This window comes from Oncorhynchus masou, unplaced genomic scaffold (genome assembly GCF_036934945.1).
Source record: "Oncorhynchus masou masou isolate Uvic2021 unplaced genomic scaffold, UVic_Omas_1.1 unplaced_scaffold_6200, whole genome shotgun sequence".
Taxonomy (NCBI): Eukaryota; Metazoa; Chordata; class Actinopteri; order Salmoniformes; family Salmonidae; genus Oncorhynchus; species Oncorhynchus masou.
In genome coordinates, this window is record NW_027012630.1 from 1 (window position 1) to 18,757 (window position 18,757).

The 18,757-nt window shown below is 47.9% G+C and overlaps 1 protein-coding gene across 2 annotated transcripts; it reads left to right on the plus strand.

Annotated features, from left to right (window-relative positions):
* The first annotated feature begins 2,455 nt into the window (after positions 1 to 2,455).
* On the plus strand, positions 2,456 to 15,762 carry LOC135536444 (ZZ-type zinc finger-containing protein 3-like). 2 transcript variants are annotated; one of them, XM_064962786.1, is made up of 3 exons: positions 2,456 to 2,600; positions 11,036 to 11,136; positions 14,261 to 15,762. In XM_064962786.1, exons 1-3 carry the CDS (start codon positions 2,535 to 2,537, stop codon positions 14,403 to 14,405), a joined length of 312 nt encoding a protein of 103 aa, XP_064818858.1. In that variant the 5' UTR covers positions 2,456 to 2,534; the 3' UTR covers positions 14,406 to 15,762. The 2 variants fall into 2 exon arrangements, with proteins under 2 accessions (XP_064818858.1, XP_064818857.1); XM_064962785.1 differs by lacking the exon at positions 2,456 to 2,600 and adding an exon at positions 7,690 to 7,949.
* Positions 15,763 to 18,757: the final 2,995 nt, after the last annotated feature.

Sequence of the window (18,757 nt, forward strand, 5' to 3'; positions counted from 1 at the left end):
AGACACAATACGATGCAGGGTTTCAAGATACACGTCTTGTCTCAAACATTTGTCCATAACAGAAACATGCAGGATATGAAAACTGAAAACAAAAAATGTAGAGATGTCGGCGAGTCAATGGCTCAGCCTCTCAATAGGGTTTCTACTGCAGCTAAAACTACGGCCTAAATGCTAAACAGTGTAACTAGGGATTTACCTCTTTTCCAGCTGTATCCACAGCCTAACGTTCCCCTTTACTGGGACTAAAGACTTTACTGGGACTACCCGGACAGGTTAAATCAACTGCCCGTACGTACAGAACACCCCAAATTGCAATGGAGGACCATGTGAAATTTTTTTTTTTTTTTTTTTTAACCAGGCAAGTCAGTTAAGAACACATTCTTATTATCAATGACGGCCTGGGAACAGTGGGTTAACTGCCTGTTCAGGGGCAGAACGACAGATTTGTACCTTGTCAGCTCGGGGGTTTGAACTCACAACCTTCCGGTTACTAGTCCAACGCTCTAACCTCTAGGCTACCCTGCCGCCCCAAATGGTGCTCAACCCTCAGCTGAGGGGAACAGGACCTTCGCTCCTGAAACGCGCCCGCACTTATTAACCAATGAAGCACTTTGTTAATCAGGCGACGTAACACTATGGAAAACAGGATTTCAGTTAATTACATTCATTAGTTTTAAAAATGACCATATTTAGTCATGTCCACTTTATTTTAATAGACAGAGTTACATGGATTAGATCTACTACTCGAGGAGAGGGAAAACATAGGTCATTATTTAACTCACCACACCTGGCTTAAACCCGGAGCAACCAACTCGCTAGCAAACTATTAAGGTCAGGGACATCTAAACTGGGACATGGCTATACATACAGTCGAAGCATCGTCGATAATCACTTCCTGAAATACATTTTAAACATGGCGATGAGGCCAGTGTAAGTCTGACTCATCACAGAGAGGTTTGAAGACACCCGTGACATCAGTTTTACCCCCCCTCCTCCCCCTCTGGCTGCCGGGAAGTTGGTGTCAGAGGTGGGGTTCACAGCCAGTATGTTTAGTTCAATTACGAAGTCAAACAGGAACAAGAAGCAATCTGTTGTTGATGATGATGATGATGATGGTATTGATGATGATGATGATGGTGTTGTTGATGATGGTGTTGATGATGATGGTATTGATGATGATGATGGTGTTGTTGATGATGATGGTGATGATGATGATGGTGTTGATGATGATGATGGTGTTGATGATGATGATGATGGTATTGATGATGATGATGATGATGATGATGATGGTATTGATGATGATGGTGTTGTTGATGATGATGGTGGTGTTGATGATGATGATGGTGATGATGATGATGATGGTATTGATGATGATGATGGTATTGATGATAATGCGTACAGGTCGCAGTGGTGGGTAGTATATGGGGCTTTAGTGACAAAATGGATGGCACTGTGATAGACTGCATACAATTTGTTGAGTAGAGTGTTGGAGGCTATTTTATAAATGACATCGCCGAAGTCGAGGATCGGTAGGATGGTCAGTTTTACGAAGGTATGTTTGGCAGCATGAGTGAAGGATGCTTTGTTGCGAAATAGAGAGCCGATTCTAGATTTAATTTTGGATTGGAGATGCTTAATGTGAGTCTGGAAGGAGAGTTTACAGTCTAACCAGACACCTAGGTATTTGTAGTTGTCCACATGTTCTAGGTCAGAACCGTCCAGAGTAGTGATACTGGACGGGCGGGCAGGTGCGGGCAGCGATCGGTTGAAGAGCATGCATTTAGTTTTACTAGCATTTAAGAGCAGTTGGAGGCCACGGAAGGAGAGTTGTATGGCATTGAAGCTCGTTTCAGCAGCAAGAGCGACATCATTATGTATACAGAGAAAAGAGTCGGTCCAAGAATTGAACCCTGTGGCACCCCCATAGATACTGCCAGAGGTCCGGACAACAGGCCCTCCGATTTGACACACTGAACTCAATCTAAGAAGTAGTTGGTGAACCAGGCGAGGCAGTCATTTGAGAAACCAAGGCTGCTGAGTCTGGCGATAAGAATGTGGTGATTGACAGAGTCGAAAGCCTTGGCCAGGTCAATGAATACAGCTGCACAGTATTGTCTCTTATCGATGGCGGTTATGATATAGTTTAGGACCTTGAGCGTGACTGAGGTGCTCGTGACCGGCTCTAAAACCAGATTGAATAGTGGAGAAGGTACGGTGGGATTCTAAATGGTCGGTCATCTGTTTGTTCACTTGGCTTTTGAAGACCTTAGAAAGACAGGGTAGGATGGATAAAGGTCTGTAACAGTTTGGGTCTAGAGTGTCTCCCCCTTTGAAGAGGAGGATGACCTTGGCAGCTTTCCAATCTTTGGGAATCTCAGACGACTCGAAAGAGAGGTTGAACAGGCTAGTAATAGGTAATGATGTTGTTGATAATGTTGTTTATGCCTGTAGGTGTCCAATAAGAGGCAGCACCACCTGAACAAGCACCTGTACCTGTGTCTACCTTCCTGACCTCATATGAGCCTCCCGTCTTTATGGAAGAAGAGGATGAGAGAGCGGCCTACTACAGCTCCCTGCAGGACCCCGATGGAGACGACACGGTACGACACGCTGACCACCTGACCACACGGTACCACACGCTGACCACCTGACCACACGGTACGACACGCTGACCACACGGTACGACACACTGACCACACGGTACGACACGCTGACCACCTGACCACACGGTACGACACACTGACCACACGGTACCACACACTGACCACACGGTACCACACACTGACCACACGGTACCACACACTGACCACACGGTACCACACTGACCACACGGTACGACACGCTGACCACCTGACCACACGGTACCACACGCTGACCACACGGTACCACACGGTACCACACGGTACCACACGGTACCACACTGACCACACGGTACCACACTGACCACATGGTACCACACTGACCACACGGTACCACACGCTGACCACACGGTACGACACGCTGACCACCTGACCACACGGTACCACACACTGACCACACGGTACGACACACTGACCACACGGTACCACGCTGACCACCTGACCACACGGTACCACACACTGACCACCTGACCACACGGTACCACACTGACCACACGGTACCACACACTGACCACACGGTACGACACACTGACCACCTGACCACACGGTACCACACGCTGACCACCTGACCACACGGTACGACACGCTGACCACACGGTACGACACACTGACCACACGGTACGACACGCTGACCACCTGACCACACGGTACGACACACTGACCACACGGTACCACACACTGACCACACGGTACCACACACTGACCACACGGTACCACACACTGACCACACGGTACCACACTGACCACACGGTACGACACGCTGACCACCTGACCACACGGTACCACACGCTGACCACACGGTACCACACGGTACCACACACTGACCACACGGTACCACACTGACCACACGGTACCACACTGACCACATGGTACCACACGGTACCACACTGACCACACGGTACCACACGCTGACCACACGGTACGACACGCTGACCACCTGACCACACGGTACCACACACTGACCACACGGTACGACACACTGACCACACGGTACCACACGCTGACCACCTGACCACACGGTACCACACACTGACCACCTGACCACACGGTACCACACACTGACCACACGGTACCACACACTGACCACACGGTACGACACACTGACCACACGGTACGACACACTGACCACACGGTACGACACGCTGACCACCTGACCACACGGTACCACACGGTACGACACACTGACCACCTGACCACACGGTACCACACACTGACCACACGGTACGACACACTGACCACACGGTACGACACGCTGACCACCTGACTACACGGTACCACACGCTGACCACACGGTACGACATGCTGACCACCTGACCACACGGTACCACACGCTGACCACACGGTACGACACGCTGACCACCTGACCACACGGTACCACACACTGACCACACGGTACGACACACTGACCACCTGACCACACGGTACCACACGCTGACCACACGGTACCACACACTGACCACACAGTACCACACGGTACCACACGGTACCACACACTGACCACACGGTACGACACGCTGACCACACGGTATGACACACTGACCACACGGTACGACACACTGACCACACGGTACGACACGCTGACCACCTGACCACACGGTACCACACACTGACCACCTGACCACACAGTACCACACACTGACCACACGGTACAACACACTGACCACACGGTACCACACACTGACCACACGGTACCACACACTGACCACACGGTACGACACACTGACCACACGGTACGACACGCTGACCACCTGACCACACGGTACCACACACTGACCACCTGACCACACAGTACCACACACGGTACCACACACTGACCACACGGTACCACACACTGACCACACGGTACCACACGCTGACCACCTGACCACACGGTACGACACGCTGACCACCTGACCACACGGTACCACACACTGACCACACGGTACGACACACTGACCACACGGTACCACACACTGACCACACGGTACCACACACTGACCACACGGTACCACACACTGACCACACGGTACGACACGCTGACCACACGGTACCACACACTGACCACACGGTACCACACACTGACCACACGGTACGACACGCTGACCACCTGACCACACGGTACGACACGCTGACCACCTGGTACCACACACTGACCACACGGTACGACACACTGACCACACGGTACCACACACTGACCACACGGTACGACACACTGACCACACGGTACGACACACTGACCACACGGTACGACACGCTGACCACCTGACCACACGGTACCACACACTGACCACCTGACCACACACTGACCACACGGTACCACACACTGACCACACGGTACCACACACTGACCACACGGTACGACACGCTGACCACCTGACCACACGGTACCACACACTGACCACACGGTACGACACGCTGACCACACGGTACCACACGCTGACCAGACGGTACCACACGCTGACCACACGGTACCACACACTGACCACACGCTGACCACACGGTACCACACGCTGACCACACGGTACCACACGCTGACCACACGGTACCACACGCTGACCACACGGTACCACACGCTGACCACACGGTACCACACGCTGACCACACGGTACCACGCTGACCACACGGTACCACACACTGACCACACGGTACCACACTGACCACACGGTACGACACACTGACCACACGGTACCACACACTGACCACACGGTACCACACTGACCACACGGTACGACACGCTGACCACACGGTACGACACACTGACCACACGGTACCACGCTGACCACACGGTACCACGCTGACCACACGGTACCACACACTGACCACCTGACCACACACTGACCACACGGTACCACACTGACCACACGCTACCACACACTGACCACACGGTACCACACACTGACCACACTACGTCTCTACTCTGCAGTCTCTCTTCCTCTCCATCTCTCTCTCTCCCTCTCATATGTCACTCTTTCTCACACTCCCATCTGTCTTTCTCTCGCTCCCTCCCTCCCTCCCTCTCCCTCTCTCTCCCTCCCTCTCATCTGTCTCTCTCGCTCCCTCCCTCTCATCTGTCTCTCTCGCTCCCTCCCTCTCATCTGTCTCTCTCGCTCCCTCCCTCTCATCCGTCTCTCTCGCTCCCTCCCTCTCATCTGTCACTCTCTCCCTCCCTCTCATCTGTCTCTCGCTCCCTCCCTCCCTCTCTCTCCGTCTCATCTGTCTCTCTCTCCCTCCCTCTCATCTCTCTCTCTCTTTCTCGCTCCCTCCCTCCCCCTCAAGATGCTAGATCTGACATTTCCCTCCCCCCCTCTCTCTCTCTGATGTGTGCAACCTTTTAAGAAACGAATAGTCGCTGTTCCCTGCTGAGAGAGACACACACACACACACACACACACACACACACACACACACACACACACACACAGACATGTGCTGTCAAAGTGCGTCAGCAGCAAAGCTCAGTTAACACGAGAACCGTTAATCATTTTGACTGCTCATGAATTTCATTGTTTTATTACTCTGACATTTTTTTAAAGTAATGCCCACCTTGTCCTGAATCAGTCTATAAAAAACTGTCTAAATCAGTCTATATAACACACTGTCTAAATCAGTCTATATGACACACTGTCTAAATCAGTCTATATGACACACTGTCTAAATCAGTCTATATAACACACTGTCTAAATCAGTCTATATGACACACTGTCTCAATCAGTCTATATAACACACTGTCTAAATCAGTCTATATAACACACTGTCTATATGACACTGTCTAAATCAGTCTATATAACACACTGTCTATCAGTCTATATGACACACTGTCTAAATCAGTGTATATGACACACTGTCTATCAGTCTATATGACACACTGTCTAAATCAGTCTATATAACACACTGTCTATATGACACTGTCTAAATCAGTCTATATAACACACTGTCTATATGAGACACTGTCTAAATCAGTCTATATAACACACTGTCTATCAGTCTATATGACACACTGTCTAAATCAGTGTATATGACACACTGTCTATCAGTCTATATGACACACTGTCTAAATCAGTCTATATAACACACTGTCTATATGACACTGTCTAAATCAGTCTATATAACACACTGTCTATATGACACACTGTCTAAATCAGTCTATATGACACACTGTCTAAATCAGTCTATATAACACAGTGTCTATATAACACACTGTCTAAATCAGTCTATATAACACACTGTCTAAATCAGTCTATATAACACACTGTCTAAATCAGTCTATATAACACACTGTCTATATAACACACTGTCTAAATCAGTCTATATAACACACTGTCTATATGAGACACTGTCTAAATCAGTCTATATAACACACTGTCTAAATCAGTCTATATAACACACTGTCTAAATCAGTCTATATAACACACTGTCTAAATCAGTCTATATAACACACTGTCTAAATCAGTCTATATAATACACTGTCTAAATCAGTCTATATAACACACTGTCTAAATCAGTCTATATAACACACTGTCTAAATCAGTGTATATGACACACTGTCTAAATCAGTGTATATGACACACTGTCTAAATCAGTCTATATGACACACTGTCTAAATCAGTCTATATAACACACTGTCTAAATCAATCTATATAACACACTGTCTATATGACACACTGTCTAAATCAGTCTATATAACACACTGTCTAAATCAGTCTATATAACACACTGTCTAAATCAGTCTATATGACACACTGTCTATATGACACACTGTCTAAATCAGTCTATATAACACACTGTCTAAATCAGTCTATATAACACACTGTCTAAATCAGTGTATATGACACACTGTCTAAATCAGTGTATATGACACACTGTCTAAATCAGTCTATATGACACACTGTCTAAATCAGTCTATATAACACACTGTCTAAATCAGTCTATATAACACACTGTCTAAATCAGTCTATATAACACACTGTCTAAATCAATCTATATAACACACTGTCTATATGACACACTGTCTAAATCAGTCTATATAACACACTGTCTAAATCAGTCTATATAACACACTGTCTAAATCAGTCTATATGACACACTGTCTAAATCAGTCTATATGACACACTGTCTAAATCAGTCTATATAACACACTGTCTAAATCAGTCTATATAACACACTGTCTAAATCAGTGTATATGACACACTGTCTATATAACACACTGTCTAAATCAGTCAATTGAGACACCTGCCGGAGTACAAGGAGCTTCTGGAGCTGAAGAGAATGAAGAAACACAAACTGCAGGAGATCCAGGCTGAGAGTAGCATGGCCCTGCACCATGGATACAAGGTACACACATCACCATGGATACAAGGCACACAAATCACCGTGGATACAAGGCACAAATCACCGTGGATACAAGGCACACACATCACCGTGATACAAGGCACACACATCACCGTGGATACAAGGCAACACATCACCGTGATACAAGACACACACATCACCGTGGATACAAGGCACACATCACCGTGGATACAAGGCACACACATCACCCCGTGGATACAAGGCACACACATCACCGTGGATACAAGGCACACACATCACCGGTGGATACAAGGCACACACATCACCGTGGATACAAGGCACACACATCACCGTGGATACAAGGCACACACATCACCGTGGATACAAGGCACACACATCACCATGGATACACATACACACACACGCCATTGGCATTGCACCATGGATACAAGGTAGTGGTTAATCAGCTTTCATACGGGCTTCAAGCTATATCTACTGATTATCTACCCACGTGTCTCTGCTGTCCGCTGGAATGTACAGGTAAATATAAGGCTTCTGGCGGCTCTGGTGTGAGGTGCATTTTCCTGCCGTGGTTCCGGTCCACTCAACCCCTTAGAGGGCAAGGTAAACACCATTAAATACACAGCCGTTGTGAGTGATCACCTTCGACCTTATGGTGAAGAAGTTCTATCCAGATGGGAGTGGTCTCTTCAAGGATGACAACACCCCCCATCCACAGGACACCAGTGGTCACTGACTCAAAGAACTCAATCCAATTGAACACTTGAGACGGCGTTTTCCACCACCATCAACAAAACACCAAATGATGGAATTTCTCCCGACAGACACCTGTAGAATCTATACCGAGGTGTATTGAAGCTGTTCTGGTGGTGACCCAATGCCCTAGTGTAACTCTGACTGTGTCCTTAGCGAAGCTAACCCTCTCTCCTTAGTGTGTGGCTAGCTAACTCTCTCTCCTTAGTGTAATGCGTGCTAGCTAACTCTCTCTCCTTAGTGTAATGTGTGCTAGCTAACTCTCTCTCCTTAGTGTAATGTGTGCTAGCTAACTCTCTCTCCTTAGTGTAATGTGTGCTAGCTAACTCTCTCTCCTTAGTGTAATGTGTGCTAGCTAACTCTCTCTCTTAGTGTAATGTGTGCTAGCTTAACTCTCTCTCCTTAGTGTAATGCGTGCTAGCTAACTCTCTCTCCTTAGTGTAATGCGTGCTAGCTAACTCTCTCTCCTTAGTGTAATGTGTGCTAGCTAACTCTCTCTCCTTAGTGTAATGTGTGCTAGCCAATCCTCTCTCCCTTAGTGTAATGCGTGCTAGCTAACTCTCTCCTTAGTGTAATGTGTGCTAGCTAACTCTCTCCCTTAGTGTAATGTGTGCTAGCTAACTCTCTCTCCTTAGTGTAATGTGTGCTAGCTAACTCTCCCCTTAGTGTAATGTGTGCTAGCTAACTCTCTCCTTAGTGTAATGCGTGCTAGCTAACTCTCCTTAGTAATGCGGCATACTAACTCCTCCCTTAGTATAATGTGTGCAAGCTAACTCTCCTTAGTGTAATAATGTGTGGTAGCTAGCTAACTCTCTCTCCTTAGTGTAATGTGTGCTAGCTAACTCTCTCTCCTTAGTGTAATGTGTGCTAGCTAACCTCTCTCCTTAGTGTAATGTGCTAGCTAGCTAACCTCTCCTTAGTGTAATGTGTGCTAGCTAACTCTCCTCCCAGTAATGTGTGCCAGCTAACTCTCCTTAGCAACGTGTGCAAGCTAGTTAACTCTCTCTCAGTGTAATGTGTGCTAGCTAACTCTCTCTCCTTAGTGTAATGTGCTAGCTAACTCTCTCTCCTTAGTGTAATGTGTGCTATAACTCTCTCTCCTTAGTGTAATGTGTGGTAGCAAGCTAACTCTCTCTCCTTAGTATAATGTGGTAGCTAGCTAACTCTCTCCCTTAGTGTAATGTGTGCTAGCTAACTCTCTTCCTTAGTATAATGTGTGCTAGCTAACTCTCCTTAGTGTAATGTGTGCTAGCTAACCTCTCTCCTTAGTAATGTGTGCTAGCTAACTCCTCCTTAGTGTAATGTGTGCTAGCTAACTCTCTCTCCTTAGTGTAATGTGGTAGCTTAACTCTCTCTCCTTAGTGTAATGCGTGCTAGCTAACTCTCTCCTTAGTGTAATGTGTGCTAGCTAACTCTCTCTCCTTAGTGTAATGTGGTTAGCTAACTCCTCTCCTTAGTGTAATGCTAGCTAACTCTCTCTCCTTAGTATAAATGTGCAAGCTAACTCTCTCCTTAGTGTAATGTGTGGTAGCTAGCTAACCTCTCTCCTTAGTGTAATGTGTGCCAGCTAACTCTCTCTCCTTAGTGTAATGTGTGTGCTAGCTAGCTAACTCTCTCTCCTTAGTGTAATGTGTGCTAGCTAACTCTCTCTCCTTAGTGTAATGTGTGCTAGCTAACTCTCTCTCCTTAGTGTAATGTGTGCTAGCTAACTATCTCTCCTTAGTATAATGTGTGCAAGCTAGCTAACTCTCTCTCAGTGTAATGTGTGCTAGCTAACTCTCTCTCCTTAGTGTAATGTGTGCTAGCTAACTCTCTCTCCTTAGTGTAATGTGTGCTAGCTAACTCTCTCTCCTTAGTGTAATGTGTGGTAGCAAGCTAACTCTCTCTCCTTAGTATAATGTGTGCTAGCTAACTCTCTTTCCTTAGTATAATGTGTGCTAGCTAACTCTCTCTCCTTAGTGTAATGTGTGCTAGCTAACTCTCTCTCCTTAGTGTAATGTGTGCTAGCTAACTCTCTCTCCTTAGTGTAATGTGTGCTAGCTAACTCTCTCTCCTTAGTGTAATGTGTGGTAGCTAACTCTCTCTCCTTAGTGTAATGCGTGCTAGCTAACTCTCTCTCCTTAGTGTAATGCGTGCTAGCTAACTCTCTCTCCTTAGTGTAATGCGTGCTAGCTAACTCTCTCTCCTTAGTGTAATGTGTGCTAGCTAACTCTCTCTCCTTAGTGTAATGTGTGCTAGCTAACTCTCTCTCCTTAGTGTAATGTGTGCTAGCTTGCTAACTCTCTCTCCTTAGTGTAATGTGGTTTGACGTAAGTATTTGTGTAAATCATCTGAGCTCATGTTTCTCTCTGCAGTGTGACGTGTGTGGTGTGGAGCCCATCCAGGGCGTGCGGTGGCATTGTCAGGACTGTCCCTCAGACAACGCTGTGGACTTCTGTTCCAACTGCTCCGACTGGTGAGTCCTGCCTGGCTGGGGCTCTGTTCAGTAGGCTAATGATTTTAAATGGAATTAAACAGGGAGGTTTAACTCCCATTATATACCCTGCATGCATCTTAATAGTTTTGTTCCTGGTGCAGTAGACAACTTCAGTTTCATTGATGCGTGTGCCAATGTATTGGCTCGGGCTCTGTTCAGTGTTGAAAACGCATGGAAACTATTTTGAAAACACACATAAAATACATTGTGTGGGACATAACAATAATACCAGTTTACACCAGTAAAAAAATAAAAATGCCGCTAAGATGCAGGAAAAGTTTATTTTCACATTTTGAGTTAGTTCATTGATGCAAGACCATGGTGCTTGCCTACGGAGCTGTGAGGGGAACGGCACCGCAGTACCTCCAGGCTCTGATCAGGCCCTACACCCAAACAAGGGCACTGCGTTCATCCACCTCTGGCCTGCTCGCCTCCCTACCACTGAGGAAGTACAGTTCCCGCTCAGCCCAGTCAAAACTGTTTGCTGCTCTGGCCCCCCAATGGTGGAACAAACTCCCTCACGACGCCAGGACAGCGGAGTCAATCACCACCTTCCGGAGACACCTGAACCCCACCTCTTCTCAAGGAATACCTAGGATAGGATAAAGCAATCCTTCTCACCCCCTTAAATGATTTAGATGCACTATTGTAAAGTGGCTGTTCCACTGATGTCAGAAGGTGAATTCACCAATTTGTAAGTCGCTCTGGATAAGAGCGTCTGCTAAATGACTTAAATGTAATGTAAATGCATCAAGTTGCCAGTTTTCAGTTGCCTTGATTGACATGTCTGAACCCGGTTGCCACCTCCAGCAAGACAGGAAGTAAGTCCCCTTGTAGCTTCCTACGCCGGCATGGCAGCCTTGTTGCGTATTCTGTTGATCTCTGTGTTAACTGTTTCATCGTTATGTATTAACCCATAATTCCTCTGTTTTTACCCACCACGGTACAAGAAATATGTTATAGTGTTGACGTTCTGTCTTCTATACTACTCAACAGTCGCAGCCAAATATATTGGCACCCTCTTTGCACTTTTCTTAAATAGTTCTCTATTCATTTCATAACAGTCCAGCATTTCTTCTTGAACCATTCCTGGGTGCTTCTAAACTCAGCAAAAAAAGAAACATCCTCTCACTGTCAACTGTGTTTATTTTCAGCAAACTTAACATGTGTAAATATTTGTATGAACATAAGATTCAACAACTGAGACATAAACTGAACAAGTTCCACAGACATGTGACTAACAGAAATTGAATAATGTGTCCCTGAACAAAGGGGGGTCAAAATCAAAAGTAACAGTCAGTATCTGGTGTGGCCACCAGCTGCATTAAGTACTGCAGTGCATCTCCTCCTCATGGACTGCACCAGATTTGCCAGTTCTTGCTGTGAGATGTTACCCTACTCGTCCACCAAGGCACCTGCAAGTTCCCGGACATTTCTGGGGAAATGGCCCTAGCCCTCCGATCCAACAGGTCCCAGACCTGCTCAATGGGATTGAGATCCGGGCTCTTCACTGGCCATGGTAGAACACTGACATTCATGTCTTGTAGGAAATCACGCACAGAATGAGCAGTATGGCTGGTGGCATTGTCATGCTGGAGGGTCATGTCAGGATGAGCCTGCAGGAAGGGTACCACATGAGGGAGGAGGATGTCTCCCCTGTAACGCACAGAGTTGAGATTGCCTGCATTGACAACAAGCTCAGTCCGATGATGCTGTGACACACCGCTCCAGAACCATGACGGACCCTCCAAATCGATCCCTCTCCAGGGTACAGGCCTCGGTGTAACGCTCATTCCCTCGACGATAAACGCGAATCTGACCATCACCCCTGGTGAGACAAACCCTGACTCGTCAGTGAAGAGCACTTTTTGCCAGTCCTGTCTGGTCCATCGATGGTGGGTTTGTGGCCAGAGGTGACGTTGTTGCCGGTGATGTCTGGTGAGGACCTGCCTTACAACAGGCCTACAAGCCCCCAGTCCAGCCTCTCTCAGCCTATTGCGGACAGTCTGAGCACTGATGGAGGGATTGTTCCTTGTGTAACTCGGGCAGTTGTTGTTGCCATCCTGTACCTGTTCCGCAGGGGTGATGTTCGGATGTACCGATTCTGTCTAGGTGTTGTAACACATGGTCTGCCACTGAGAGGACGATCAGCTGTCCGTCTTGTCTCCCTGTAGCGCTGTCTTAAGCATCTCACAGTACGGACATTGCAATTTATTGCCCTGGCCACATCTGCAGTCCTCATGCCTCCTAGCAGCATGCCTAAGGCACGTTCACCCAGATGAGCAGGGACCTTATGCATCTTTCTTTTGGTGCTTTTCAGAGTCAGTAGAAATGCCTCTTTAGTGTCCTATGCTTTCATAACTGTGACCTTAATTGCCAACCGTCTGTATGCTGTTAGTGTCTTAACAACCGTTCCACAGGTGCATGTTCATGAATTGTTTATGGTTCATTGAGCAAACATTGGGAAACAGTGTTTAAACCCTTTACAATGAAGATCTGTGAAGTTATTTGGATTTTTACGAATTATCTTTGAAAGACAGGGTCCTGAAAAAGGGACGTTTATGTGTTTTAATGTGTCCTCCTACTGGAAGTCCCACAACCTTCAACAGAGACACAGTTTTAGACACTTGGTTGAACAGAGGTTAAGAAGAGTCGCTGGACTGTTCCAGCGAAGAATCCTGATCTAACTTATGACAAGATCTGACAACAGCAGTTGGTGGAGGGCACCCTCAAACGTTGGAATAATTAGTTTTTGTTTAATGCTGAAGAGTGGGACAAATGTCCAAAAGAAAAGTGCTCATTGCTACAAGAATAATTTGTCTGCAGTTCCCTTGATCAAATACTAGCTCTGCGGTGCCACTACATTTGTCCGTGCCATTTTGTCTTTTAAGTTTACAATTTTAATTTGGAAAAATAGAGTTTACAAAAAAATTAAATGGGTTCTGCAATGTGTAAAAACCGACAGCAAGGTGACCAACTTACTATTGAAGAAATTGGGAATTATTTAAGAGAAGTACAAGGGTGTCAATATATTTGGCCACAACTGTATCGGTGTATGTGGAGTGCTTTTCCCAATCGATTCCCCTGTGTTTACCTCCTCCAGCCTGTACAAGACAGAGAGCCACCTGCCCAGCCACCATCTGGAGCCTGTCCATCACCATGAGACCTTCCTAGACAGGGACTACTGTCTGGCTCAGACCCCTGGATATAACTACCTGGACCCCAACTACTACCCTGCTAACAGATGACAGCATGGCCCCTAATCTCAGCCCTGGGGCCACAGCTACAGACCCCTAGCCTCCTGATCCAGCACCTGGGCCACAGTTTCAGCTACACCGAGCGGCTCCTTCCTGGTCCAGCCCTGGGGCCACAGTTTCAGCTACACCGAGCGGCTCCTTCCTGGTCCAGCCCTGGGGCCACAGTTTCAGCGGCCCTCAGCCAGCCAGCCCCTGGCTGAGCTGAACATAATGGAAATATAAAAAACACTATTTAAAATAAAATTTTAAAAAACTGAAAAAGGCACACTGACATTCCTGAGTGCCGAGACAGAAGAGGGTCCTCCCTCCTCTCCGGGTTTAGTGGGCCTACTACTATTCAGGGTCGTGTTCACCTAACAGAAGATAACTGACAAACGGGCAGGGACTACCTGACCTTTTTAGTTTTCTATTGCAAAACATTTTTTCTACGTTTTGAACTAATGAATATGACCCTGACACTGGTGTGTGGTGATGGTAGTGTGGGGGTATCAATGTTATGTTGATGAGAGGGAATATGTTCCTAGATCTGTATTTGAGAGGCATGTCTTTGATTCCTACCAGGTTTTTAAACCAATCACAGGACAAGATCTGCTGATGTAATCCACATGGCGGGTGTTGTCAGATGCAGCCATGGTAACGGACCCCTGATACATCTCCACCTCACGTCTCCATGGTAACAGACCCTGATACACCTCCACCTCACGTCTCCATGGTAGCAGACCCCTGATACATCTCCACCTCACGTCTCCATGGTAACAGACCCTGATACACCTCACGTCTCCATGGTAACAGACCCTGATACACCACCTCGCTGTCTCTTCTATCCTCTCCTCTCTCCTCACCTCTCTCCTTTCCTCTCTCCTCACCTCCTCACCTCTCCTCTCCTCTCCTCTTCCTCTAAACCTGGTTCAGTTTCCATCAGAGAAGCACTACAGCACCGAAAGCACCCTTGTGAAACTTAAAATTGAAAAATATGATTTTGTTTTTCTTTTCGATGTGTTTGATCATGTGGTTGATCATGTGTAATAACAGATGATATGGTGAAATGTAGCCCAGTGGTAACTACGACACCACGTCAAGTTAGTTGCGTAAAGTCTGTGTGACATTTTTTTGTTTGGAGAAATCCCCCTCTGAACTCTCTGAGCTATGACCCCGGAGTCTGACCTCTATGAAACATCTCGTCTCTAGTCTAGATCAAGGTTCTCCATAGAGAATGATAGAGGCCTCTAGTGGCCAAAAGGCCATTTAACATGGACAGCGCCATTGAGGACTTACACCATTTTAATGTAGTTAAATAAATGAAGTTGGAGTTCAACCGGGTCATCAGGAGGAATCAGACAAAGATGAGTCATCTATCTATCTCTATGGGGTTCTCCAACCCTGTTCTTGATCTACTGTCTTGTAGGTTTTGCTCCAACCCTGATCTACCTGATATGAATAATTAGCTGGTTGATAAGCTGAATCAGGTCAGTTGCAACTGGGGTTGGAGTTAAAACCTCTGGAAGGAGCCTCTCTCCAGGAACAGGGTCAGGAGATAAAACCTACAGGAGGGTCTCTCCAGGAATAGGGTTGGAGTTAAAACCTACAGGAGGGTCTCTCTCCAGGACCAGGGTTGGAGTTAAAACCTACAGGAGGTCTCTCTCCAGGACCAGGGTTGGAGTTAAAACCTACAGAGGTCTCTCTCCAGGACCAGGGTTGGAGTTAAAACCTACAGGAGTCTCTCTCCAGGAACAGGGTTGGAGTTAAAACCTACAGGATGGTCTCTCCAGGAACAGGGTTGGAGTTAAAACCTGCAGGAGGGTCTCTCTCCAGGACCAGGGCTCGAGTTAAAACCTACAGGAGGGTCTCTCCCAGGAACAGGGTCGGAGTTAAAACCTACAGGAGGTCTTCCAGGACTAGGGTTGGAGTTAAAACCTCACAGGAGGGTCTCTCTCCAGGACCAGGGTTGGAGTTAAAACCTACAGGAGGGTCTCTCTCCAGGACTAGGGTTGGAGTTAAACCTACAGGAGGGTCTCTCCCAGGACCAGGGTTGGAGTTAAAACCTACAGGAGGGTCTCTCTCCAGGACCAGGTTGGAGTTAAAACCTACAGGAGGGTCTCTCCAGGACCAGGGTTGGAGTTAAAAACCTACAGGAGGGTCTTCTCAGGACCAGGGTTGGAGTTAAAACCTACAGGAGGGTCTCTCCAGGACCAGGGTTGGGAGTTAAAACCTACAGGAGGGTCTCTCCAGGACCAGGGTTGGAGTTAAAACCTACAGGAGGGTCTCTCCAGGACCAGGGTTGGAGTTAAAACCCTGCAGGAGGGTCTCTCTCCAGGACCAGGGTTGGAGTTAAAACCTACAGGAGGGTCTCTCTCCAGGACCAGGGTTGGAGTTAAAACCTACAGGAGTGGTCTCTCTCCAGGACCAGGGTTGGAGTTAAAACCTACAGGAGGTCTCTCTCCAGGACCAGGGTTAGGTTAAAACCTACAGGAGGTCTCTCTCCAGGAACAGGGTTGGAGTTAAAACCTACAGGAGGTCTCTCTCCAGGACCAGGGTTGGAGTTAAAACCTACAGGAGGGTCTCTCTCCAGGAACAGGGTTGGAGTTAAAACCTACATGAGGGTATCTCTCCAGGAACAGGGTTGGAACTAAAACCTACAGGAGGGTCTCTCCAGGAACAGGGTTGGAGTTAAAACCTACAGGAGGGTCTCTCTCCAGGACCAGGGTTGGAGTTAAAACCTACAGGGAGGTCTCTCTCAGGACCAGGGTTGGAGTTAAAACCTACAGGAGATTACTCTCCAGGACCAGGGTTGGAGTTAAAACCTACAGGAGGGTCTCTCTCCAGGAACAGGGTTGGAGTTAAAACCTACAGGAGGGTCTCTCTCCAGGACCAGGGTTGGAGTTAAAACCTACAGGAGGGTCTCTCTCCAGGACCAGGGTTGGAGTTAAAACCTACAGGAGGGTCTCTCTCCAGGACCAGGGTTGGAGTTAAAACCTACAGGAGGGTCTCTCTCCAGGAACAGGGTTGGAGTTAAAACCTACAGGAGGGTCTCTCTCCAGGACCAGGGTTGGAGTTAAAACCTACAGGAGGGTCTCTCTCCAGGACCAGGGTTGGAGTTAAAACCTACAGGAGGGTCTCTCTCCAGGACCAGGGTTGGAGTTAAAACCTACAGGAGGGTCTCTCTCCAGGACCAGGGTTGGAGTTAAAACCTACAGGAGGGTCTCTCTCCAGGACCAGGGTTGGAGTTAAAACCTACAGGAGGGTCTCTCTCCAGGACCAGGGTTGGAGTTAAAACCTACAGGAGGGTCTCTCTCCAGGACCAGGGTTGGAGTTAAAACCTACAGGAGGGTCTCTCTCCAGGACCAGGGTTGGAGTTAAAACCTACAGGAGGGTCTCTCTCCAGGAACAGGGTTGGAGTTAAAACCTACAGGAGGGTCTCTCTCCAGGACCAGGGTTGGAGTTAAAACCTACAGGAGGGTCTCTCTCCAGGAACAGGGTCGGAGTTAAAACCTACAGGAGGGTCTCTCTCCAGGACCAGGGTTGGAGTTAAAACCTACAGGAGGGTCTCTCTCCAGGAACAGGGTTGGAGTTAAACCCTACAGGAGGGTCTCTCTCTAGGACCAGGGTTGGAGTTAAAACCTACAGGAGGGTCTCTCTCCAGGACCAGGGTGGGAGTTAAAACCTACAGGAGGGTCTCTCCAGGACCAGGGTTGGAGTTAAAACCTACAGGAGGGTCTCTCTCCAGGACCAGGGTTGGAGTTAAAACCTACAGGAGGGTCTCTCTCCAGGAACAGGGTTGGAGTTAAAACCTACAGGAGGGTCTCTCTCCAGGACCAGGGTTGGAGTTAAAACCTACAGGAGGGTCTCTCTCCAGGACCAGGGTTGGAGTTAAAACCTACAGGAGGGTCTCTCTCCAGGACCAGGGTTGGAGTTAAAACCTACAGGAGGGTCTCTCTCCAGGACCAGGGTTGGAGTTAAAACCTACAGGAGGGTCTCTCTCCAGGAACAGGGTTGGAGTTAAAACCTACAGGAGGGTATCTCTCCAGGACCAGGGTTGGAGAGGGTATCTCTCCAGGACCAGGGTTGGAGAGGGTATCTCTCCAGGACCAGGGTTGGAGAGGGTCTCTCTCCAGGACCAGGGTTGGAGAGGGTCTCTCTCCAGGACCAGGGTTGGAGAGGGTCTCTCTCCAGGACCAGGGTTGGAGAGGGTCTCTCTCCAGGACCAGGGTTGGAGAGGGTCTCTCTCCAGGACCAGGGTTGGAGAGGGTCTCTCTCCAGGACCAGGGTTGGAGAGGGTCTCTCTCCAGGACCAGGGTTGGAGAGGGTATCTCCAGGACCAGGGAGAGGGTCTCTCAGGACCAGGA

Bases quoted from the DNA above. Each gene is read 5' to 3' on its own strand.
- LOC135536444 (XM_064962786.1), top strand. From the start codon at position 2,535: ATGGAAGAAGAGGATGAGAGAGCGGCCTACTACAGCTCCCTGCAGGAC. The intron at 2,601-11,035 runs GTACGACACGCT...TTCTCTCTGCAG, and splicing joins ACCCCGATGGAGACGACACG to TGTGACGTGTGTGGTGTGGA. The intron at 11,137-14,260 runs GTGAGTCCTGCC...TACCTCCTCCAG, and splicing joins TGTTCCAACTGCTCCGACTG to CCTGTACAAGACAGAGAGCC.